The sequence below is a fragment of the Trachurus japonicus genome, chromosome 7 (genome assembly GCF_045865225.1).
Source record: "Trachurus japonicus isolate A0001 chromosome 7, Traja_1.0".
NCBI classification, from domain to species: domain Eukaryota; kingdom Metazoa; phylum Chordata; class Actinopteri; order Carangiformes; family Carangidae; genus Trachurus; species Trachurus japonicus.
The window spans coordinates 32066920-32093117 of record NC_140913.1 but is presented as its reverse complement, the minus strand read 5'-3'; the positions used below and the strand labels follow the sequence as shown (position 1 = coordinate 32093117).

General features: G+C 44.2%; 1 protein-coding gene across 1 annotated transcript in view; it reads right to left on the bottom strand.

Annotated features, from left to right (window-relative positions):
- The window catches only part of fam120c (family with sequence similarity 120 member C), a 26641-nt gene extending 4472 nt beyond the window's left edge, over positions 1-22169 (bottom strand). The window contains 12 exon segments of the mRNA XM_085782891.1: positions 803-922; positions 2078-2322; positions 3218-3389; positions 3499-3582; positions 4812-4974; positions 6860-7134; positions 8260-8333; positions 8429-8531; positions 9366-9494; positions 10098-10180; positions 14984-15230; positions 20732-22169. Of these exon segments, the coding sequence (XP_085639017.1) occupies positions 803-922; positions 2078-2322; positions 3218-3389; positions 3499-3582; positions 4812-4974; positions 6860-7134; positions 8260-8333; positions 8429-8531; positions 9366-9494; positions 10098-10180; positions 14984-15230; positions 20732-21295 (2259 nt within the window). The 5' untranslated portion in view covers positions 21296-22169.
- Positions 22170-26198: the final 4029 nt, after the last annotated feature.

Sequence of the window (26198 nt, the reverse complement as noted above, 5' to 3'; positions counted from 1 at the left end):
CGTCAGTTTTCTCCGGAACTGAGTTGCACCGTGCAGAGTTTGAGCTGTGCTTCAATTTTATGTGTTTTTTATTTGACAGAGCTTTCTGATATTGCTGTATTCGTCTCTACATGATTCTTCTTCTGCCACAGTAAAAAAAAGGAACGCTTACGTTTTTTCCGACAAGACGATCGTCTCATAAACTATTTTATTTTACTGAATGAGTGAATCGTTGCTCATCTCTACTAATGTTAGTGACTGTATCCATCTAGTTGCACCAACCTGACAGGATGAGACTCAACAGATCTCTCTGTGTTTCTGTCTTCACAAGCAAAAGAGTTAAAATCATCTTCCAGGAAACCGTCCAGGAACACTGAGTGTGTGTGTGTGTGTGTGTGTGTGTGTGTGTGTGTGTGTGTGTGTGTGTGTGTGTATGTGTGTGTATGTGTGTGTGTGTGTGTGCGTGTGTGCGCGTGTCTGACAGAGTGGTGAGAAGAGAACAAACTGTGCCACCGTGTGAATCTGTCTGAATTCAACAAACAGTCGTGTTTACACCTTCATGTTCCTGTTCACTCCGGTTTTGACTGAATCACTGGACCACATGATGTGCCCACTCGTCGCCACGGTAACCAAATAGATCATACACACACGGTTCTTGACGGTTTGATCCGATCCGATCTGATCTGAGACCAGAGGCAGCAGTTTGATCGACAGCTCCGGCTCAACAACACAGACTTTCATCCATACTGTAACCATCTGTGTGTGTGCGTGCGTGTGTCTCTGTGTGTGTGTGTGTGTGTGTGTTTGTGTGTGTGCGTCTCACCTTGAGCTCCTGCAGCTGGTCCGGTTCGTAGAGCTGGCTGGACACGGCCTGGGCCAGGAAGGCATCCAGCTCGTGTCTCTGGAGGATCCGTCCTCCAGGCCACTGCATCATATACCTGAGGTCAGAGGTCAGACACAGTGTGGTGATGATCTGATCGATAAGGGATCAATAAGTCCGAACCAGACTGGTTAACACAAACTTTCATCTGTATCATGTTGTCCATCCCATAATAATCTAAACTGTGACATCTCACAGATGGACAGAAGAACATTGACTGACAGTGAGCAGCTGCCGACAGTCAGATCTCACACCGAGTCAATGTGTGTGAGACGTTTTCTGTTTCTGACACCAACTAAACACGACTTCAACTATGAACTGATCCTGAGTCAGTGTCCCAATATATTGATTATTAGTGGGGCGAATTAGCTGAACAATCGTTCACTTTGTGATAAAAGCATGAAATTTGGTCAATGTGTTGGTGAATATGTTTCAAACAAATCTGGATATTGGGCCACCTCAAAAGCGCCCCCTAGTGGTTGTGGCAGCCATTTGTTATACAAATAAATAAATGATGACTAAAAACTGCCCTTTTAATAATACCAACTGGTGATGAATTGTATATTGGAAAGCCTGATTAGTCACCTTTACAACGAGGTACAGCTTGTAAGGATCGTGCATTCATGGAATGAGCAACTGGGCTAAACGTGTGAGTAGCGCCCCCCAAAAATGTGCATCCCCTGTGGGGCGGATTAGCTCATTAAATCACAAGAATTGTTTATTTTGTGATAGAAGCACAAAATTTGGTGGATGTGTTAGTGGATATGTTTCAAACATTTTTGAAAGGTCACTGAGATGGTAAAACCACTCTTCCAAAGTTTGGAAATGTTTTTTCAGTCCATAATTTCTCCCTTTTAATAATTCCGGTTGGTGCTGTCTTTTAGACCGATGGAAAGCCTGATTAGTCACCTTTCCAACGAGGTACAACTTGTAACGCTCGGGCCCGATTTTCCGTCTCGTCGTGTGTCTTTATTCGTACAGTGTACAGGGGGGAGCGACGGCCGATCGTCGGCTCCCGAAGCATGTTTGTTTCTCGTTTTATGTTTTTTTATGTCCTGTTCTGATTTTGATTGTTCGATTTTTGTTGCTTGTTTTGACTCTCGACTACAAAACTAGTTTACCCTTGGGTATCAATAAAGTAACCTGACCTGAACCTGAACCCGGTTGTGGTTGTGTCCCACAGTGACGGCGGTGAGCTTCCCGTCGTTCATACCTGAGCACGCAGCACATGAGCAGCAGGTGCTGTGGGACCTGTGCTGGGTTGAGGAGGGCTGGGCAGTCGGAGCGAAGGCAGGCCAGGAAGGCCCTGGTTCTCCTGGAGCGGTCCTCGCTGGCTCGGCCCAACCAGAGGCGCCGCAGGTTGGGACAGGTCCACTCCCGGAAACACAGGGCCGGGACCAGCTCCGGAGTCAGGGCTGACTTGGCCTTACCGCTGCTCCACTCTTTGACAATCACCGGAGGAACTGGAACAGAGAGGAGACGGAGAGAAATCAACTATTTATCCAGGGAGAAGAACTAAACACTGAAAAAGATAACGTTATTTATCATCCACCATGTTATCCTTGTGTATATTTGTGTAGTCTCATCGGTCATAAACAAGAAGAGACTGGTTCGACACTGAAGCTGCTACAACCACTCGGTTTTATTCAGATCTTCAGTTCGACTCCTCTGAACAAAGAAGTTTCACATTTATGTTTTAAATAGTAGACAAAAACAACAAAAAGACAAACTGATTCAAGTCAAATAATCGATTACTGAGAATGACAGAAGATAAATGTGCTCCTAGTTTGTTAAATAACAATAATAAAGACGCCAGTGTGCAGCCTCAGTTGTGTTAACAACATCACTGAGATCTGACACTGTTTTGTGTTTGCTGCTACACACTGACTGACATGTAATCCCCATTTACCCAGCATATATTAGATTACAGCAGCAGTTAATCTGTGTGTGTGTGTGTGTGTGTGTGGCTGACATGAAGAAAGAACAATCAACTGTGATCAATGTTTCTCTTATTGATCCCAAACATCTATTCACCCTAAAACAGTCAAGTGTAACTGATCTGCTTCGATTTTTTCATTTATTATGATATATATATCATTTTCCTATCTCCTATCTTTTTCACATTTGTTTTATTTTATTAACTTACAGTATGTATTCATTTATTGGACTTGTGGTGTCTATTTTCTGTTATGTCACGTTGTCTTGCCATATCGAAGGTAACACTTTAACTGTATAAGAGGACCTTGGGACTAAAATGTAAAAGAAAAGAAATTGTATTTTTGTATAAACTAGATTTCTGTGACTTGTATCCTATAAATAAGAGTTATTAAAAAAATGTTTCTTTTATAGCCCCCTTACCTTCCAGAGGAGCCCTCTTGCGCAGGGCGAGCCTCTCCAGGCGGCGGTGCGTCTCGGCCAGACTGAAGAGGACGCCGTATGCGTATTGTCTGGCAGCGCGGAACAGCAGCGAGGCAGGAGGCAGCTCAGAGTTACACTCATCCTCTATACACACTGGCATCTTCATCTCTCCCTGGGGGGGAGGGAGGGGGAGAGGGAGAGAGAGAGATTAACAGGAGGAGGTCGTTTCACGAACCATCGTGTGTTTATCAGCTGGGGACGAGGAGGACGAGGTCTCTTACCTTGGTCAATATGTGGTAGATCTGGGGATACATCAGTCCTCTCCTGTGTCTGTGTTCAGCTACACGGAGAACCTCAGCACTCACCTGGAGACAGAGAGACAGGGTGAGACAGGGTAAGACAGGGGGAGACAGGGTGAGACAGGGTAAGACAGGGGGAGACAGAGAGACAGAGACAGGGTGAGGGAGGGTGAGACAGGCAGGGAGACAGTAGCTGTGTTGTAAATCGCCCCCTATCATGGATGTAGTGCACTATATAGTGTGTTCACCATTTTGTAGTGTTGTTCGAATTCTCTTAATTTCATCCACTATGTAGTCGACGACAAAACACCCACAATGCACCGCAAAATTGAGTGAACAAGCGATGTACACTACTTCCTACTCCCGTATCCCACAATGCAATGCGGTCGTGTCTTTTGCCAGAAAAGAAGAGCAAGCTAATTAGCATGTTAGCTACGATTTCTTAAAGGGACAACGAGGAGTTTTGGAAAAGCGAAGTGTTTTCACACTACATTTATGAGCCTCCGCACGCACCGTGAAATTCTTTGACCGGCGCAAGACAGACTCATGTTTTCATTCATCAAGAATTAAAGTCAGAGGTTCGAAGACGATCACATACCGTCGTAGTTACGACCATAAACGGCAATTCGGCGGCGTTATTCTCATGACTCGCCACGAAACCGAAAGTAAAGAAACCAGCATTTCCGCCACCACTAATAATAACAAAATAACGATAGAGACAAAACGATATATTTATCGAAAATGGGCCCATTAACAAGTGTGGGTAACGTAGATTCATCCACATTAACGTGAGACTTTTTTATAACCAAATAGAAACTCCTCGTTGTCCCTTTAAGGTTAACTCCTCAGACGTATTTGCCTTCGCTCCATTTGCCTTTTGCAGCATCCGAACAATAACAGGCAGCATTAAATCAATCTAATAAAGAAGATAAATACGATCTTACGAGCTAAGCTAATAGCCACAGTTCACACGCGAGCTGTTACAGCTCACAGTCGGGACACACAACAATACTTCCGATACTTCAACAGTTTATTGTCGGAGAAACACAACCACGCAGAATCACATCCCGCAAGTGTCCGGTTTTTCTTATTTTATTTTTATGTGTCCGGTTTGTTTACATGATTCTCGGCGCGTCTGCTTCCGTCACAGCAACACCTGGCGCAAAATTACCCGTCGTTCCCTACATCGTGTACATGATAGTGCACTATATCATATACACAATGTAGGGGAGAAGGAGTGAGTGAATGAGTGGATGATTTCCAACACAGCTAGTGTGTGTGTGTGTGTGTCTGACCTGAGGCAGAGGGGGCGTGGTTATGTCCATGTGACTCCTCGTCGCCATGGACAGCAGTGACGGAATGTTTGACCCACTCCCGTTGCCTTGGGAACCGTCTCCAGCGGCCGAGCTCCCTCTCCCTGCAGGATCCTCCCACCGAGACGACTTGTCCGTCAAATGGCTGAGAGACAAGACGACATCATGTTATTACACCCTGACGACTGTAATAACACACTGTGACACTGTTTTCTCTAATAAAACTAAGTTTCTCAGTCTGTCACTTTGTTTATTCTTCCAGTTTTATTATGATTTATTATTATTATTATAATTATTTTATTATTATTATTATTATTTTATTATGATTCTGTGCTCTACACATTGTCCCGAACAGTAGCCATGTTTCCATCAGCGTGTTTAGATGCATCTAGATGTATCACATCAGAAAATTATGATGGAAACGCCATAATTCAAACTAAAATCCCGATTATGCTCGCTAGAGCCGGGTTTTGGTTGATTTGAAAGGGATGGAAAGAGTTATGTTCGAATTAAGTGTGACGTAGCGCACTTTCACCCCAACTGCTGTGCTCCCGTGTTTGCGGTTCACTCAAATGTAAAGCAGGGTTTCCACAACCAGTTACCAATATTTTGCCCCTTTCCACTACACAGTTACAACTCGTCTTGGTTTAAGTGCTTTTCAATCACAGCTGAGTTCTTCATAGTTCCTCCTCAGTAAAAACGAAACTTATCACACACACACGGGCACATGGACAGGTTGCATTGTGACGGTAATAAACATATGCGCTAAATCGCGCTAATGTGTTCAAATTGCTATCCACCCTACATCAGACCGTCTGAAGGGGGGGGGGGGACCAAAGTCTGTACTTTCAATGGAAACTAGTGTTGTGTAGTTCGCGAGTGATTCGTTCGAAGGATAATTGGCAATAGGCCAATTTGCCAAAATGTTGAACTATCCCTTTAAGGAACTGATTCTAGTGATTCAGTAGTCAAAAGAACTGCCGATCCCATCACTAATGGAAACACACAGGATTTGAACTTCTTTTAATGCGCATTTCCCAGTAATTCGAATCACTTTGGATGGAAACGTGGCTAGCTCTGATCGGTCCACCTGTGAGCAGAAGCTCATCGTCTGATTCACTGAGTGAAATAAATAATTGACAGTTGTACCTGCAGGTCTGATGGTGGACTTTGGATCTCAGTGTTTACTGAACCCTTTTAGAGGAGGAGACGTGTGTGTGTGTCTTTGTGTGTGTGTGCAGGTGTTTGCACTACAGCTCAGTTTCTACGAGGAAGACATTTCCTCCATCTCCTCTCATATGAACGTGTCAGGGTTCAGACAGTTTCACTGAGTCACTGTTACAGCAAAGAGCCTCCATCTCTCAGTAAAGTCTGTTGATGTCGAAGTCGCTGTGCAATTCACAGCCACACCTCCACGCCCCCCGCGTGTTGGCAAGGCAACACGCCGTATATTGCAAATGTAACTAATTAAAGGGATAGTTAACCCAAAATTGAAATTTCATTCTCATTATCTACTCACCCTCATGTCGACTAAAGGCTGGGAGAAGTTTCAGAGTCCTCCGTGGCTTCTCTGAGTTACAGGGAGTCTCGGCGTAGCAGTGCATGTCCATGTCCAAAATTTAATAAGTCTATATTTCAAGCTTGTTTTGTAGCGGAAGCTTCTCGAAGCTCCTCTTCCCGGTTCGTCCAAATTTGACGAACCGGGAAGAGGAGCTTCCGCTACAAACAAGCTTGAAATATAGACTTATTACATTTTTTTCGGAACAATTTCGCATTTCGGGGCTTCAATACAAGACGGACATTACATACGAGCAGCATGGAGGTATTTGGATGTTTTTTGGTGTGTCTTTTTGTTACGAAGACAGTTGGTATCCATTAGATAATGAGTGAAATTTTAATTTTGGGTGAACTATCCCTTTAAAGCTTTGATTCAGGAAAAATTGCCTCGATCATTTTTTGTACTTGAATTATTCTAATAACTGGAGTGACGGTTTCATCCCTGACCAGAGTGACGTGCTCCAGACTCTTACTTTGCGTTGCTGTCGTTGGGCTCGTCTCCGTCCGACGAGGAGGACGGGGACGGGGAGGGGCCGGACTGGCTGCCGGTGTGATGGTTGGGTAGTCGACTCCCCCCCTGAGTGGAATCATATGGAGCGGACCAATCGGAGAAGCCCATCTTGCCCGTCAGCGAGTCGTTGCAGTCTTGGGATGGCGGCGGCGGGTTCTGGAACAGAGGGGCGGAGCCAGGTCCGTACGGAGCGTTGGGATAGGGCGGCTTCAACCCTGGGACCTGGGGGGGAGGGAACTGTGGAGGAGGAGGAGGAGGAGGAGGAGGAGAAGGAGGCATCTCAGAGACAGGAGCTAATATGATCTAACTGAACCGTTTCCACTGCAGGAACTTCAGGGTCATTTTACAGAGCCGGTGTCTCCACTAGGGTTGTCATGAGAACCGATACCTTGGTACTAATGGTGCGTTCAAGACAACTCGGAAGTCGGAAAAAAACAAGCTCCGAGTTGTCAAAAACGAATTTAACGGTGTCAAACTCGGAAACTCAGGTATCTTTTTCTGAATAAATGTGTGCTCCGGCCACAGACTGTACTATAGGCTACCGGCTCTTCCCTTGGCTCAGTCATCGAACCGGGCAGAACACGACTGGACACACTGGGTTCGGATCGAAAACATTTACTAACTCAGACCAGGGTTTTTTTCTGCATTATAAATTTTGAGGCGGCCACCTAGCTGAAATTGTCTGCGTTTGTACGGAGGGAGAGATTGCGCTGATCCGCTGCTGTTTACTTTCTCTCTGAGCGTCTCCGCCTACAGATGTTCAGCTGAGGGAATACGCTCCTCACCTGTTGAGCTGAGCGTCAGGAGCAAGTTGATAACCAGCTTCGTAGCACCGTGTTAACTCGGACCGGGGCTTGAGGTTTTGTTAAGCTGGAACATGAACACAAAGCCTGGCTACGTTGAGCCTCCTTCGCAGGCTGGAGGAGTCGGTGTTGTTGTTGTTTTTTTCCTCTGCTGTTATTTTGAAGGGACAGCTGGAAAGAGGTGGGTAGGCTACGTGGAGATAAAGTGAGGGGGGATTGACACGCAGTTCCATTATTATCTGAAGCTTTCAGGCAACATTATCACCCCTAAAAATACTATATTGGTGATAAATGAACAAGGAGGAGGGGAAAAAAAAGACGTGTAAACGGCTATTGATTTTTCAAATTGGTTATCCGTGTACCCGTTTACACGTGCAGATGTTGACACCCCTTGGAGACACAGCGGCCGAGAGAGAAGACGTTACTGTAAAGTTCCTACTCCCCCGCCTTTCTTTTTACCAGGAACTCCTGCAGTGGAAACGCGGCTGTAGAGAACAACAACAACAACCACAACACACACTCATCAGAGAGCATGATAAGAGAGATAAGAGGAATCTACCTGATTCTTTCCAGGCTGCATCGGTCCCATGTGTCCAGGTGGTCCCCCAAAGGGAGTGGGTCCAAACCCAGGTACTGAGACAGATTACAAAACAGGACTTCAACATGCAAATTATGTTTTTCCCACAGACTGAAGGAGTGTTTGTGTTTGTGTTTGTGACGGGACTCACAGATGAAGGACGACGGGCCCATGTTGGGAGAACGAGGTTTGGAGGCAGCAGAGAAATACTCCACAGCTTTCTTGAATCTCTCCACCTTGTCCTCCATACGAGACTGTGGGAGGAGTCAAACACGGTGCTCATTACATCACATCATGACATCATGACAGGCGACATGAGACGCCCTGGACGCACACATCACAGTCTTCACATGTAGAGGAGTCTGTAAAACCTGGAGTCAACTTTCCCTCCTCAAGTCTGAATGAACTTCATGTGCAAATAACAACGAGATCAAAATATCCAGAAACCTTATTTTGTCTTAATCTGACTCCAGGTCAGTAAAATAACCTGCATGTGTTCAATATTTAGGGCAGCCCCCCAAATAGTCGACCTAGAAGTCATTAGTCAACCTAGATTACATTGGTCAATTGGTCCCAGGAAAAAAAACAAAAAACAACACTTGGAGCCGTGTCTCATCAAAATTAAGTCAAAATCTAAATGCCTGAACTGTGTACAAACGGCTAGAGGGCTTTTAATTTGAAGGGCCAGATACAGGAAGTTGTGACACTCACTGTCAGTTTTTTTTTTTGTTTGTTTACACGGCAGGTCCCTGCGATATCGATATTGTGGACAGTTGACTAATAATCTCATGTCGATGTCGAATCTGTCGATTATTTAAATGATTAATCGATTAGTTGTTTGGTCAAAAAAATGTTAAATTTTTTTTAAAAACATCAATCAGTGTTTCCAAAACCACCAGATGGCGTCCTCAAATGTCTTGTTTTGTCCACAAACCAAAGAGAGAGAAATATTCACATTTAAGAAGCTAGAATCAGAGAATCTGGACTTTTTTTCTTAAAAAAACTACTCAAACCGATTATTAGATTATCAAAATAGTTGACGATTAATTTAATCATCGATTATTGTTGCGGCTCTACACCTGACCCACCTGTGACTGTTTGAAGACATCTCTGGCGATGGCGTCGAGGTTTCCCAGGTCTTTGATGGAGGAGACGTACTCGGAGACGGCCTTAATCACCACCTCACAGGGCGGCAGCACCAGCTGATGAGCTCGCACCTGCAACACACACAAACACAGTGAAGAGAAGCAGCTGTGAAGCTCTGCAGCGTCTCCTCATGGTGAACTGGACCTAGACTCTGGTTGTGAAGCAGCAGCATCATCACACTGGGACTCACTAACAGGTTAAACTGGTCTCACTTCATTCCTGCTGGTTTGTATTGGTATTAGGATTGATAAAATAAAACATATTTGTCCTGATCAGGGATGTGAACGTGTACACATGTAAACGTTTACAAGGAATGAAACAGTAAACGTTTTTTAAAAATCCCTAAACGATACATGCAATTTGTAAAAATGGGCTATACAAATAAAATTGCAGTGCCTCTTTTATTGTGAAAGAAGAGCAGGTCTTTTATTGTGAAAGAGCAGGTCTTAGCAGCAGGAAATTAGCAGAGACGAAGGACGTTGATCAGGAAACGGGACTGGGAGACATAAATTAGATCTAAAGACATTAAAGGAGCTCCTGGTTATGTCGACCTCCCGGTAACAGTTTGATCAACAACAGAACGACACTGTTAGATCTGACGACGTGTGTGTGTGTGTGTGTGTGTGTGTGTGTGTGTGTGTGTGTGTGTGTGGTGTGTGTAGGACGCTGGGTACCTTGAGAGAAGCTAGTGGGTGTTCTGGTCCCAGCAGACTCCAGTGGAAGGCAGCCAGGTCCTCATCAGGCAGAATATGGTTTCCTGCAAGACGGAGACACTGTCAAACGTTTGTCCACAACAACACAACGGAGAATTGACCCTTTGCACGTGACGTCACGTTCCACTCGCGGTAGCTACAGACGCCATGATGGACGGCAAAAGAACAGTGGACGTCAATTTAATTCAATGGGCGCGTTATAGTTTTGTGACATTCTGGGGTTTTAGGGTTTCCCCTCCTTTTCCACTGAGCTGGTTCGAGTGCTGGTTCGGAGCCAGAGCCTGACTAGCACCGGTTCTTTGCTTTTCCACCGCTTAAGAACCAGTTATTGGTTCTTAAAACTGGTTCCAAGCACCAACTCCTTGCTGGGCTAGAGCTAAGAACTGGTTCCTCCAGGGGCGGGCGGCGGGGTTACATGAGCAACAGGAGCAGTGCAAAGATATACAGACATTATCGATGCCGTTTTAAGTTAGTTTATCCAAAGACGGTTTATAAACCAAGACCTTCCATGACGAGTCAGCTTCCTGTATGATGTCACGTGGGCTTCTGCACGGCCACGCCCCTTTAGGGAGACCAGAGGCAGCATAGAGTGTATTGACTCCAATGGGACAATTTAACGTGAACACCGATTATGGTCGATTCTTTCTCCCCACAGTCACTGAAGTAAATTTTGGACTCATTTTTCACAAGCCACATCTCTTCTGAACAGTTTGACACGAAAATGGTAATTTTCTGACGGACACATCAGGAGAAAATCCACTTTGTTCAAGACCTGTCTCTGTCTCTACGACGCACTCTCGCGAGATTTGGCACAGATCTCCTAGGCAACGTCAAACAAACGGCCGCGAACTCCCGTGAAAATGATTTAAATTATTTTTGTCATGCTAAATATGACTGTTAGTAGTGTAAATATTTAATGTTATCATAAGAAAATATAAATATCTCACTTTCATCTACCTACAAATTGTATAAATCCACACACACGTTCAGAGAACTAGGTGGGGTGACGGTTGGCCACGCCCATTTAGAGAGACAGGAAGTGTATACCATTTCTATCATTGGAGCAGCCTCTCATGGAGTATCTTTCCGTATATTGAATATCTTTGGTTTATCTACAGTGTGTAGTCAATGTAAACACAGTTGAAGCTAACTAGCTGAGCTACGTGTTGTGGCTAACAACAGCTAACGCTCGTATTAAACATAGCACCGTCACAACGTAGTTGCCGTCGGCCGATCGCGGCGATTACAACGAAGACGGCTTCCTGTTTTCTTTTATTTTTCAGCCGGGTTTAATCAGAGAATGATCACTAATTAGACAGACGTCGGGTCAGGACTTCAACACCCACGGGTCGGACCAGGTTTTAATATCCAGGTCCGTTAACTGTAGTTAGCAGCAGCAAAGACAGAAGCAGCTGCTGTATGGGGAGTGTGGCTTGACGTTAACGTTAACTCCTTAGCAGTGGAAAAGCACACAGAAAACTGAGATATTCTACGGCGAATAACAAAAAAACAAACAGAATATTGCAACGGATGAGTAGATATTCTATTTTAAATAAATGATAATGCTGTGAGTTTGTAATGTGAAGTGATCGAGCCACATTGTTGGACGGGACCCATACAGTCTATGGACAGTACATTATCACTGAGCACTTTCTGCCGTCCGTCATGGCGTCGCTTCTCGCGTCACGTGATAATTGTGACGTGTCTGCAAAGGGTCAATATGACCGTTATCGATAACAGTGACAAAAATCATCACAGATATTCTTAAGTGCAACAAAGCTTCTTAATCAGGAAACGTTCCTTCAGTGCAAGCTAACATGTCTGCTGCAGTTTTTCAAAATAACCAAAACAATAATATTCAGTAGTTTTCATGTAGGATGTAATGTTTTCTGTCTCAGAGTTCATGCTTTTAAATAAATCTGGCTACAACATGGATCTCCTCCTGGAAAAACCAGCTCCACATGTCACACTCAGACATCCAGAATAAGTCGGTAATAAAGGTCGACATGTGAAACACAAGCAGAGTATGTGACGTTTAATGTGAGTGAAATTAAATAAACTCGTCTCCAGCTGTCTGTCCCTTGCGCTCATATACTTGCGATTTTTCTCTTTTCTTTCCGCCGTGGTTACAATGCTTATTCCTACGTTACAATCTACATATGGTCGTCAGTGTCAGGTCGCTACGGTAACTCCTCAAACCTGAGGACGCACTGAGCTCAACATTAAAGACTGAGGAGTTTTGATAAATATTCAAAATTCAGAAGTTTTGACTATTTTTTATAAACAAAATAACTTTAATTACCACATATACACACATAAAGTACTGAAAACAAGTACCGTTGTTGTAAACCGAGTATCGATAACGCATCGGTTCAGATGTGAGAGGTTCCCATCCCTAGTGAGGCTGTTATTACATATCCCGATAACTATCCCCCGAGATAATGAGATTAATTTACACACAAACGGTAACTGCTACCGTGTAAAAATATTACCAAGATTGACCATAATACCAGTAAATGTGATAAAACCGTGATTTTACTGTTAAAAAATTGTGATTTGAAAGTTTCGCTAGGATGTAATGTTTCCTGTCTCGAGTCGATGCTTGTTCTATAAATCTGGCTACGACAAGGATCTCCTCTTTGATATATCACACTCTGACATCCAGAATTAGTCGGTAATAAAGGTCGACACAATGCAAGCAGAGTACAGTATGTGATGTTTCGATGAACGAAAAAAGCTGCTAAGTGTTTTGAAACATAACGTCGTGGTATCAAAACAATATCGAGAATCGTGGAAATTTTCTGCTACTGCTATCAACTACTGAAATTTTGGTATCGTGACAAACCTACTACAGATTATATGAAGATTATATGAAATATAAAAATGTGAACGTATCTGTATCGGCTATGAGAGCGGTAGTAATGTTTCATATGGTGCATCAGGTAGATGGACCGTTAGATCCTGAGTAGGGATGTCACGATTACTTGTTTTCACAATTAATCGTGGTATTAAACGCCACAATTAATTCATCGTAAAGATTCCTGAATACCGTTACTTTCCGAAAAAGATTATGTTGGAACCATATCTGCAGATGTGCGCCAAAGTAAAGGTAAATGCACAGATACTGGTCCATTTATCTAACGTGAATTGTCAGCATGTCATTTGTATTGTGAAAAAATTATGAAAATAAACTTAAACATTTGATATAGATGACAATTACCGTAATTTCCAGACTATAAGCCGCTACTTTTTTCACACACTTTGACCCATGCGGCCTATACAACGATGTGGCTAATTTATAGATTTTTACTAGCTAACGTCCTCCGGGGGGCACTCTCGCAGGAAGCGCGACAGTGAGACAGACATGTGGGGAAAGACTATGCGCCGAAGAAGACACTAGTTTTGAGTTTTGGTGCAGTGTTTTATTTTCTAACCGGCATTACTGTTGTGTTGGTGCTGTGTTGATGCCGTGCTGGTGCCGTTCAGGCACAGTTTGAAAAAAAGCAAGAGGAACTAAGCAGGATTTTTCCCGCGGCTATGCTACATTTTTACCTTAATTAAAAAGCTGTGGAGTAATTGTGATGGTTAACTACATGACTTATGACTTGTACGAGTGAGAACGGAGGCTCTCTGTCTTCACCTGGCGTCTCACGGCTGAAAACCAACCTGGTCGCTGCCCTGGTGTCCCAGCTCTCATCTCTGCACACCGCGACACAACACGCTCCGTATGACGGTTAAGACTACACAAACACACGCGCCATAACGTCGTATATGTTATGTAACGTTATCCACCGCTCCATTTATTGATTTTTCGCCGGCTTCATTGTCAACAAATGCACATGGCTGAGAGGAGCGTAACTGAAACAGCGGAAAAGCGAGCGGACTTGCACAGTTCCACACAACTTCCGTGCACTGTCTGTCTGTGTAAATATCTCATGTAACAACATGAAAAACCTGCGGCTTATATTCAAGTGCGGCCTATATACTGTATGTACAAAATCTATTTTCTTTTAAAATGTAGCTGGTGCGGCTTATATTCAGGTGCGCTTAAAGCAGATATCAGTGGCACGGCCGTTTCGGCTAATGCTGTGTTCAAGGCAGGCTTTTGAAACCGTAAGTTACAGCTTCAAGTCACAACTACGACTTGGTAGCGTTCCAGGTAACCCGTAGCTCGTGTTTTTACCGTCCTGTTGTCTGTGAAAGTTCCCTATAACGGCCACTCGTAACTTCCGACCCGTGAACTCGTACCAGATCGAACTGGTATGACTTCACAGGAAGGAAAAACACAAAGTACGAGTTTCCTTGAACGCACCATGAGTTAGCAGCCCCCGCCCTTGTCAGGCATCAATTGGTCCTCGTGCTACGTCACCACATTCACGCGCATCCCTTGGCTGCACACACAGCCCTTCATGCCGTTCTCTCCCCTCATTGGATAACACTTGTATCCCACAAGGAAAATTTTCTCCTCGGGTTACAGCAGAGCAGAGTGACGGAGAGACTCGTGTTTAGGCTGAAATACTTCATGTAAGTGATTGCTGACGGAAAATAGGACTATTTAGGACTTATATTAACAAAAACATTCCACTGATATCTGCTTTAATAGTCCGGAATTTACGGTAATGACTTAAATATTTCAAACACTTCCCCCAGTGGATTAATAACTGATTAGTAATGTAATTATATTTTGACTATATTTGATTTTACATATTCATAGTGTTGTGAAATTTATTGATGCATAATAATCGTGATAATCCTAACACCGTGATTATTTCTCTGACAATAATCGTACCAAGAAAATCCAAAATAATCGTGACATCCCTAATCCTGAGTGTGTGACAGCTCCTCACCCAGCAGAGCAGCAAAGCAGGGCAGGTGCTGAGTCTTGAGCCCGAGCTGCCTGGCGGCCTCAGACAGCAGGTACTGGTGTGTGGTCAGGTTCTTTCCGTTCCAGCTCAGTTTGAGCGCGTGCGATGAGAAGTAGGCGGGTACGTTGCAGAGGGCAAACTCAGAGTCCTGAGCGATCAGACCGGCAAACCCATAGTCCCTGTAGAGAGACAGCACTTCCTGGTGGTGGTCCTCCAGAGTCTGTACGACCTGCACACACAGAGAGAGAGAAAGAGACAGAGACAACAGTCAGCTGCTGCGTCACGGAAACACAAACCAAGTCTGGGTGGAGCTTCATCTGACCAGGAGGTTTTAGGTTCTTCCTGTTCATCATGTTGTAAAGTCAAACCATCACAGTGAGAATTAGTCAGTTCATCAATCACATACGTCGCTGAGTGACAGAAAATCAATGCAGTAGTTTCACAAAAGCAGATCCTGAACCCCAACAACTTGTTTTGTGTCTGATTATCTTGAGCCTCGTTTCCACTGTCAGTACGGTACGGCACAGTACAGATCGGTACGGGTACGGTTCGGGTCGGATATGGTCAACTTTGCGTTTCCATTGTATAAAGGGGACCTTCAGGGGTGGGTCGACTAAAGGCCGCCACACACCGCCCCGACTATTGCCGACCAGAGTGATTGATATAACAGAGTGGCGATAGTGGCGATCCCATAGAAATACAGACCAATTTTAAGTCATAAAGTGGTAATAATCTTTGCCATGTACAGTAACCATGTTGACTCAACAAAATAAAATGTATTAGACTGATTGGTTCATTGTAAAACATTTATTTATTTACGTAAATGTGGTGATTTCAGTACGTAGCCCAGAGGCGGCCCTGCTCACTTTTCATTCAAACAAACTGTTGCGACTGCCACAGTTGTTAAATTTCATCAATGAGACCAACATTAATCTGCTAAAAAGAATTTAACCAGCCAGCGATAAACCTCTAAAAGCGTGCGGATACGTTACTTGGCTCGTTTTCTCCCATGGGATGAGGATGGAGCTCATTTCTGTTCGTCTATGGTGTTTTACATTATACGTTAGCATTAAGCTAGCGGACTTTATGCTTAGTTGTGACACTGGCTGTGTGTGTTTTGAACGTTGTTTCAAACTATGTGGGTTTGATTGAACATCTTTGATGCTGCTTTACTCCTCTTTTTATTTTATGTGCCATGCATTTTTACTGTAGGGCAGGCTAGGACACTAGCCACTGGCTCGCGGTCCGGTTGTGTTGTTGTTGTGCTGAAAAAATCTTTCTGTTTGTTGTTATTCCAGTAAACACCTGTCTGATCAGTCCATCATGAAACTAACTGCTCCTCCCTCTCCCTCACTTATGGAGATGGAGGTGAGAGCCAGTGCTGCTGATACCTGACATTTAATATTATAAAATAAAAAAAACAATTCATAAACCACTGCAAAGAACGGATATAATCATAATTTTTGCTGCACCGGTCGTTTCCAGATCAGACTCCACGAGGAGCGAGGGCGTCTCCACCCTGATGGAGCAGAGCTGTTGCTCAGGAGAGCTCCAGGATTAGAGCAGAACCGTTACGTTAATCTAGTTAATCAACGTCTGTGTTAATCAATGTGAAAACTCAATAATTACATCCAGTCATTAAAAATCTACTTAACGAGCTGGTAATGAAATGTTCTTCTTTCAAATGAATGGGATGTGGGACAGAAACGGGACCGGACGGCTCCTCCTCATCCTGAGGAAACTGTTCCACCAGAAGATCTGCTCAGTGTTTTTATTGTATTTTCAGCCTCTAATATAAAACGTAAAGAGGAACTATGTAAGATTCAGACTAATTGTGAGTGTTAAAAATTAACTATAGAGTCCCGTCTCTCCTCCTCTGTGTCTCTAACCTTCCTCTCCTCCATGTGCATTTGTTCTCAACGAGGCCGGTGAGAAATCAATCCATGGAGCGGTGGATAAGGTTATTTATCATCTACCATGTTACCATGTGTATATCTGTGTAGTCTTATCTGTCATAAACAAGAGATTACGGGTTACGGGGCGCGTTACGTTTGTGTGGCGGTGCCGCAGAGACGCGAGCTGGGACACCGGGTCGGAGGCTCTGATCTTAGAAGACGACGAGACGCTAGGTTGAAGGCAGAGCACCTCCATTCTCTCCTTTTCCACCTAAAAGAACCTGGTGCTGGTTCAGAGTTAAACTGGTTCCAGTCTGGTTCCTCTAAAGAACCAGTTTGCTTTTCCACCAGCGAGGAGCCGGGTCAGAGCCACGTCATTACATCACAGCGTTAAGCGTCATCACGCAGCGCTCGCTCAGAAGCACAACAACAAAGATTGAAGAGGATTCAGCGTGCTGCTCTCGTCTTTAGGAGCCTACATCTCAACCCAGAGGCAGAAAACACAAATATTGCTGGCTAGCTGTCGTCGCTGTTCCTGTTTGGTCAGGTGACCCCGTCCCCAGTCCCTCGCGTCATCGGTTCGATTGCACTCGGAACTCGGAACGATCCGGGTCGGAAATTCTGACTTCAGAGGTAAATGCGTTTCATTGTGCAACCTCGGAAAACATGGCCAGCCACAGTAAGCTGATGTCTTTTGAGCATCAAAAATTACTGCCGGGGAAGAACATTAGCTACTTGGGGGAGAGAGAACGAGAAATGCCACTTCTGCAACACACAGTCTTGAACGCACCAGCGAGGGGAATCCTGCATGCGTCATAGCGAGCCGTGCAGATGTCAACTCTTGCTGCAGTACGCGTGGAACTAGACTATATTCCCTTTTCCATAACTTCTCCCTTGCTTAAATGTCTAGGTTGGAAAATAAATAGCCTAAATAAATAAAAACCTCTCACGGTGTGCGGCGCCATTTTGCTTTGACGTAATTCCGACCGACTTGGGCTGCTTGGATCCTACCCGAGTTTCTTGAGTCGGAGTACCGACTTCATGGGCCGTTCTATTGCATTTTTCCGATTTGGAGGTCGGATCTTTCCCGAGTTCCGAGTGCAATCGCAGCATTATCTCTGGACCAGATCTGAGTTGGTTCTTGCTGGGAACCAGTTTTAAGAACCAAGAACTGGTGTTAAGGCCGTGGAAAAGCAAAGAACCGGTGCTAAGTCAGACACTGGGACACTGAACCAGCACGGGAACCAGTTTGGTGGAGAAGGGCCGTACCTGTAACAAGTTACAAGTTAATTATTGAACCATCACTGTTACTCTGAAGCTGTTTAATTACAGTAAATACATTAGCATAGTTAAGGTAAAAAATCCTGCATCATTCCTCTTTAATACATAAAGAAATATATATTTTTGCAAAACTGTCACACAGATTAGGTGGGACGGACGTGCACCACGTGGAGATGAGCAGGAGCAGCAGTGCACGTCATCATAAAGGTGAATTATAGTGTGTTAGTGTGTGTATTATAAGTGACGCTGCAGAAACGGGTACAGAAACCTTTCTATTGGCTGTAGTTGTTGTAACGTGTCAACTACAGCCTTTTGCATATGAACTCCCAAATAAATACATCATTGTTTGGACTGAGTAAATAAAGCTTTAGGTTACGACTCATGACTCAACCAAACACTTAATGTTAAGTTAATCAGTCACATTGAAAGATTTTTTTTACTTACAACACATTTCTTTATGTCACTTAATCCTGTAACATGTCACTCATTTACCTTTCAATATTCTATGTCAGATTTTATGCTAATATGTCAATAGGAGGTCAAATGCATAAAAATTAAAAATAATTATTTAATACTTTAATCTTTCATGAACTCTAATTGAGAAGAAGCATGAAATGAAACCAGTAGTAGAAGCGCAGCCCTGTCAGGCTCTGGGGTCTATAAATAGTCCTTCCACTCAGCAGCGGTTCAACAATGTATGAAAGGTTCACTGGGTTCATGTTATGTAATATATATATAGGAGGCTAGGCTAGACTGGGTCATGTTGTAAAGCACAGGTTTGTATATACACACATATACAGACGCACAGAGACACACACAGACACGGAGAGAGCAGCCTCGGCCTCACACTGCTAAAATATCTGTTGCACTGGAAACATGTCTCCTCCCAGTAGACCATCCCAGTTACATCATGAGAGCAGAGCAGATCAGGCTGCAGCAGGAAGAGGAGGAGGAGGAGGATCCATCATCCAGGACCCAGAGTGACTGACCAACCCGGGTGGACCTAGACTGGTATCGGTACCGGTGGACGGACTCACTCTGACTAAACTGGACGGAGCTAAAGCAGCAGCGTGGATGATGTAAGCTACAGGCCGGTTGTTACGTTACAGGACATGACCACAATACAACACAACAGTTCTCACACACACACACACACAGTCGTTGTTATTATTCAGGGCTCCAGACTCGGTTTGTTTTTTACAAGAAGAAGCACAGGGACCCCCTCTAACTTAACATTTTAGGAGCTCAAGCAGAAAATGCAGGGAAGACGAACACTGTAAATCAACTTGCAAAGCAAATATTCACATTTCCTCTTCATTCATAATCCTCACACACATTACCCCGACACCTGTGATGACAGATATCAGATTCTCTCTGGGTCCCTTCTACGTTTCACCAGCTTTTAGAGAATAATCCAGCAACTAAACTGGCTGCACATGCGCAAATAGATGAAACATTTACTCTCGAATTTGAGTCTGGAGCGCTGATTATTATTATCATCATTATATACAGTATATACAGCTCTGGAAAAAATTAAGAGACCACTTCAAAATGATCAGTTCCTCTGGTTTTACTATTCATAGCTATGTGTTTGAATAAACTGAACACTTTTGTTTCATTCTATAACCTACTGACAAAATTTCTCCCAAATTGGAAATAAAAAATAGTGTCATTTAGAGCATTTATTTGCAGAAAATGTGAAATGTGAAAGTTCATATTCATTTTAAAACACCACAACACTACTTTTTAAACTTAGGAAGAGTTTAGAAATCAAAATTGGTGGAATAATCCCAATTTTTAATTGCAGCAGTGTTTTTTTTCTTCATTTATTTATAATCTTTCAGGTGATCAGCTAAGTAGAGTGAGGTGTGCTTCTGTTGGAGTTCAATAGACACTGGAATCGATGGCTGCCATACATGTAGAGAAGCCGATTTATTGATTAAGAACATTTTGGAGTGATCTCTATTTTTTCCAGAGCTGTATATATATTTACTGTAGAATTTGAGTCTGGAGCCTGGTTATTATTATAATCATTATATACAGTATACAGCTCTGGAAAAAATTAAGAGACCACTTCAAAATTATCAGTTCCTCTGGTTTTACTATTCATAGCTATGTGTTTGATTCTATAACCTACTGACAAAAATTCTCCCAAATTGGAAATAAAAATAGTGTCATTTATAGCATTTATTTGCAGAAAATGTGAAATGTGAAAGTTCATATTCATTTTAAAACGACACAACACTACTTTTTAAACTTAGGAAGAGTTTAGAAATCAAAATTGGTGAAATAATTGTAGCAGTGTTTTTTTTTTTTTTCATTTATTTATAATCTTTCAGGTTAACAGCTAAGTAGAGTGAGGTGTGCTTGTGTTGGAGTTCAATAGACACTGGAATCGATGGCTGCCATTAATACATGTAGAGAAGCCGATTTATGATCTCTATTTTTTCCAGAGCTGTATATATATATTTACTGTAGAATTTGAGTCTGGGGCGCTGGTTATTATTATTATCATCATCATTATTATATACATGAACAACAGTGTGTAGCTCACCCGCACTCGGAAGCGGAACATGGCGAGGCGGACGCAGTGGCTGAGGCAGGCCGGGGGCAGGAACCATGCCCGGGGAGGCGGGGTGGCCTTGCTGCCGACGTGGTTGACTATCAGCTGCGCCGTCTGCCGCTGGCCCTGGGCTCGCCGCGCCCACTCGGGCCAGCGCTCCTTCCCCAGCGTGCCGTTGAACACCACGACCAGCTCCAGGCCGCCCTGGTACAGGCAGGCCTGCGACAGCGCGGCCAGGTAGCCCAGCATGGCGTTCCACTCGCCGCCGCACACCCAGTCCGTCTGGTAGCCGCCGTACAGCCGCTGCAGGCCGGAGTCAGCGTCGATCAGGATCCTGGCGGGCGGAGGCAGCGGCGGGGGAGGCATGGGCCCGGGGTGATGTGGGTGGTGTGGATGGTGGTGGTGTGGAGGATGATGGTGGTGGTGTGGATGGTGGTGGTGGTGGTGAGGAGGGGGCTGGCGAGCCGCGGTCCGGGCGAGCTTCAGCAGGTCCACCGGGACCGCAGCTCCAGGACACCGCTTCTCTAGATACTCTTGGAAACCCTGCACTCCCATGACGGTGTTGTTGAGCCGGTGTGTCTGGCCGGGAGCGGGCTCCGAGTAGGTTCTGTACGCCGTGGTGGTGGTGGTGGTGGTGTAGGGAGATGTAGGGAGGGTGGGGGGCTGCAGCTAGCTGTGCACCCCAGGCAGAGCTAACTGGTCTCCGGTGTAGTGACTAAAACTGTAGTTTCGTTAACCCTGCAAACACAACAACTCCTCTGTCTGTCTGTGTATGTGTGTGTGTGTGTGTCAGCCAGTGAAATGAGTCACTACGCTGCTGCACGACCCTGTCTGCCTGTCTGTCAGCCGAACCTCTGTCCCGGTTCCGACTGATCCAAAAATATAAAATAAAATAAAAAAAGGCCCCAAATGTTCTCTCTCTTTCAGTTTTGGTTGTGGCGGTGGCTGCTGCTCGGTTTAGTGTCCATCCCTCCTCCTGTGGTGGTGGATTATTATTTTTGGTGAGATGCCAGCAGCAAGGCCAGGCCAGGCCGGGGCCAGGCCAGTGCAGCTACAGCTACCAGCTACCTACAGCCAGAGAAAAAAGTTCCACATGTTTCTATTTCCTTCTTCTCCCATAATTTGGCTTTAACATTTAACACAACAACAACAACAACCACCACAGCAGCAGCCTTTCAGACGGGCAGCAGCAGCAGCAGGTAACGGAACCGGAACCGTGGCTGTAGCTGGGTGTGGGTGTTGTTGTTGTTGGTGGTGAGAAATGCCTGCAAAAATAATAATAATATTGTTTATACTAATAGTAACAATAGTGATCCTGCTGCTGGTTTTTTATGCACATGGAAAAAACACTGCGCATTAGTTAGTTAGTTAGTTTAGTTAGCAACCAACAGGCTGGATGATGAACATGATGGTACACCGAGCAGCTTGTTTCTAAAAAAAAAATAAAAATAATTAATTAATTACAAATTAAAACTGTTTGGACTTTTTGGTTCTGTTGGACCTCAGCACATGGATTAAAAACAGAACTAAGGAGCTGTGTGTCTGACTAACTAACGGTGTGTTAGCCGTTAGCTCGTTAGCTGCTAACTGTTAGCCGCGTTAGCTCCTTAGCCGTTAGCCGCTAACTGGCAGGGTCCCCGGCGTGATTTGACGCGTCAACTCCCGAAGACAAGTCCGGGGTTTTTTTTTAGGCTGGACACAGACACGACGACGCGGAATGAGATGATGATGGATGTTTTTAACGAAATAAAAAAGAAAAAGTAACTAAAATAAAAAATAAAAAACAAAAAAATAAAAGCCCGATGGTGCCTCCCTCGCTTTCTTCCACACTCACGGCTTCATGTTGCGGAGGGGAACGTTACTTCCAGGCGACATCAGCCATCTTGCGACTTCCTCGCGGCCCAGTGGAGTGGAGTCAGTGGGAGGAGGGAAAAGGCGGAGTGGAGGAGGAGGCGCCGCCGCCGCCGCAGGGGACGACGGGAGACGTAGTTCGATGACGGCATCACGTCCGATTGGCGGCGGCGCTGTGAGCAGAGGAGAGAAAACTACAAGTACCAGCGGAGAGGGATAACGACGGTTGGACCGGAGGTAAAAAAAAAAAAAAAAAAAAAAGCAGGAGTAGAATTTCTCCAAGAGCTCCACAAGTGATTCAAGTAGAAACACCGGCATCCATGTATACAAATATTTACCCGCTCAACATAAATAAAAAATATATGCCTCGTTAATATTCATAATTAAACGTCCGTTACTGTAGGTAAACGTTGATGCTAAAAAAAAAAAAAAAGAAAGAAATCTCTGCCTTTTAGTTGCTCTCAGTCTCATCTAATGCTCTAGCAGTGATGCAGGAGATAATATTAAGTAATGGAAAAAACAGGTGAGTTAACAGGTTAAAGATGAGTTAGTGGTGAGTTGAAACATGAATCTGTCTGACTCTGAAGTGTAACAGGTAGAATGGCGTTGAGTCTGTCGCCCCCCTGTGGCCGAGTCAAACAGACAGATGACTGTAACAGTGATAGTAAGTAGGCCAGCGGCCTCGGGGTCTGTTCAGGTTGGCATGGTGACACGGAGCCAGCTTCAAGTAATGCAGCTGCCCGGTGTCTGCCTGCGTTACATCCCCCCTCCCTCCCTCTGTCTGTCTTCTCTCTCATCATCAGGGCTACACATGATTATAATAAAATAAACATCCTACAGACCGAGGCCTGACAGGAGCATGGGCCACCAGACAGGGGGGCAACAACCCTGCTGCTGCCCTCCTTCCCACACCAGAGCAGGTCAGAGAGGGGTATCTGGTTGATTAGTAGCTTAGACTATCATAGCAGTGGTAAGTAGTCTATTTATTTTTACATTAGTCAAAGTCAAAGTCATTTTATTTGTCCTGGACAAAGGACAATGCTGCAAAACACTACAGAAAAGCTGAAGTGCTAAAAACATGCAATAAATATCAACATGGTTGTCTCCACTAATGTCTTAGAAAACATAAAAAACAAACATTTGAGGCGGTTGTTCCAGAGGAACCTTGTATCTACTTCCTGAATATAAAAGTTTGTATTCAGGGAAAAGTACATGAGTTGTGTCTGATTTGTCTGCCTGATGGTGGCCTGCTCAAACAGAACCGGAGGAGGATTAAGTTCAAGTTCAAGTTCACTTTTATTTATATAGCACAGTTAAAAGACCTGTGACAGTCGTCCAAAGTGCTTCACAGAGCAGAGATTAACTCAAATTAAGTCAAGCAGGTATATAATACAACCACAAATCCTGCAAACTTACTTGACATAAAACTGCTGCAAAAAAGACACAGATTCACCAGAGAATCAGAATAGTCCAATGCAAATTAATCACAACACGATTAAACATTGGTGCACGGTAGGAAGAAACAAACACAAATACATAAACATGCAAAGCAGAGAGTGAGTGATCAGTCACATTATATCATTCATGAGTCAATATATCTGAAAGTCTGTAGATATCTTTAACACACTGCATGTGACAACATGAAGTGATGTGTAGAAGAACTCCCTCGGGGTCACAGAGCTGGTCTGCGTTGACTTAGTGAGAAACCACTATTTATGTTTATTAAATAAATATAATACATGGATGAATAAAGTCAGTGAAATAAAAGAGTCATTTGAATGTCACTGTCTAAAAATATCACAAAGTGTCATTTGTGCTGAAATATTTGCAAACAATAGTTTAATAAAATAAACAATTTTATTTAATATCAGGACATTTAAAGATTTTTAATTTACCATTATTGTCATAAAAAAAAAAAAACTTTAAACTTGGATGGGGTTGCAATGGGAAAATTTCCAGAAACTTTCCATGGGAAGTTTAAGCAGAAGTAAGCGGAATGTTTGTGTTAATATAGCCTAAGTCTTAAATAGTTATATCTTCCGACAGCAATCACTTATATAGAGTGTTTGTTCTGAAACACGGGTCTGTCAGTCACTCTGCTCTGCTGTAAGCTGAGGAGAAAACTTTCCTTGTATCCTACAACCTTTATCCAATGAGGAGAGAGAACGGCATAAAGGGGCGGTCCTCTCTGTGTGTGCAGCCAAGGGATGCGCGTGAATGTGGTGACGTAGGGACGAGGGCGGGGACTGCTAACTCCATCGGCTGACAGGAAGTTAGACAAAACGACTGGGACAACGAGGAGTTTTGGAAAAGCGAAGCGTTTTCACACTACATTTATGAGCCTCCACGCGCACCGTGAAATTCTTTAACACCAGCCCAAGACAGACTCATGTTTTCATTCGTCAATAATTAAAGTTAGAGGTTCGAAGACGATCACATACCGTCGTAGTTCCGACCATAAACGGCGATTCTGCGGCGTTATTCTCATAACTCGCCGCGAAACCGAAAGTAAAGAAACGCTGGTCGGCTCGACCAGGATTTCCGCCACCACTAATAATAACAAAATAACGATAGAGACAAAACTATATATTTATCGAAAATGGGCCCATTAACAAGTGTGGGTAGCGTAGATTCATCCACATGAGACTTTTTTATAACCAAATAGAAACTCCTTGTTGTCCCCTTAAGGTGGGGAATTTTGGAAATATTCCCATTTGGAAACTTTCCATGGGAATTATGGGAATTATTGGGAATTAACTGGAAATTGGGGGTAATTTAAACAAACTATATCATATCCAAACATAAATGTAGGATATTTTGTTCTGTCATAAGCAGACATCCATGCAAAATAATACAATTAGAAAACATGATTTCAACAGATTTAGCCTATTTATCAAGTTTTACTTCCTGTATGAACAATCAATTCTTTTACTGAACAACAAAAACACCCAATTAAATGGTATACATTTCGGATTTATAGCCTACCCGTTTATTCCCATGGAAAGTTTCCAACTTTGAAAATTCCCGGAATTTTGCAACCCTAAACTTGGGTCAATATTATGTCGCGTGTGTGTGTGTGTGTGTGTGTGTGTGTGTGAGAGAGAGAGAGAGAGAGGGATTAAGTGTGAACGCGCAGCTCGCCCCCGGCTGGTCCCTCCATCCCTGGTGTCGGTGTCGGTGACCATGTCTGCCCGGTCTGTGCGCGCTCTGTCCGGCGTCCTGAGGCCGGTGCTGGGGCTCCGGTGGTCCGGGGCCGGGGCCGGCTGCGCTCCCCGGGGGAAGGCGCTCCGGGACCGGGCTCTGCTCTCTCCTCAGGTCAGATCGGTACCGGATCATTCTGTCTGTTTCTTCCCCCAGCAGCAGCAGCAGCAGCAGCAGCAGCAGCGGAGAGTTAAGCAGATTAACGGTCTGTCTGTCGGTGTCGGTCGGTCGGTGCTCACCGGCAACAGACCGACAGACCTGCCGTTAACAGGCGGTTAGAGCAGCTGTAGTCTGTCTGTGTCTGTGTGTCGGTACCGGTACACACAGTTACAGCAGGAGAGTATAGGTCGGTGATGTGTCGGTGACTGTGTGATGGTGGATCATCATGGCTCCGGTGGTGTCGGTG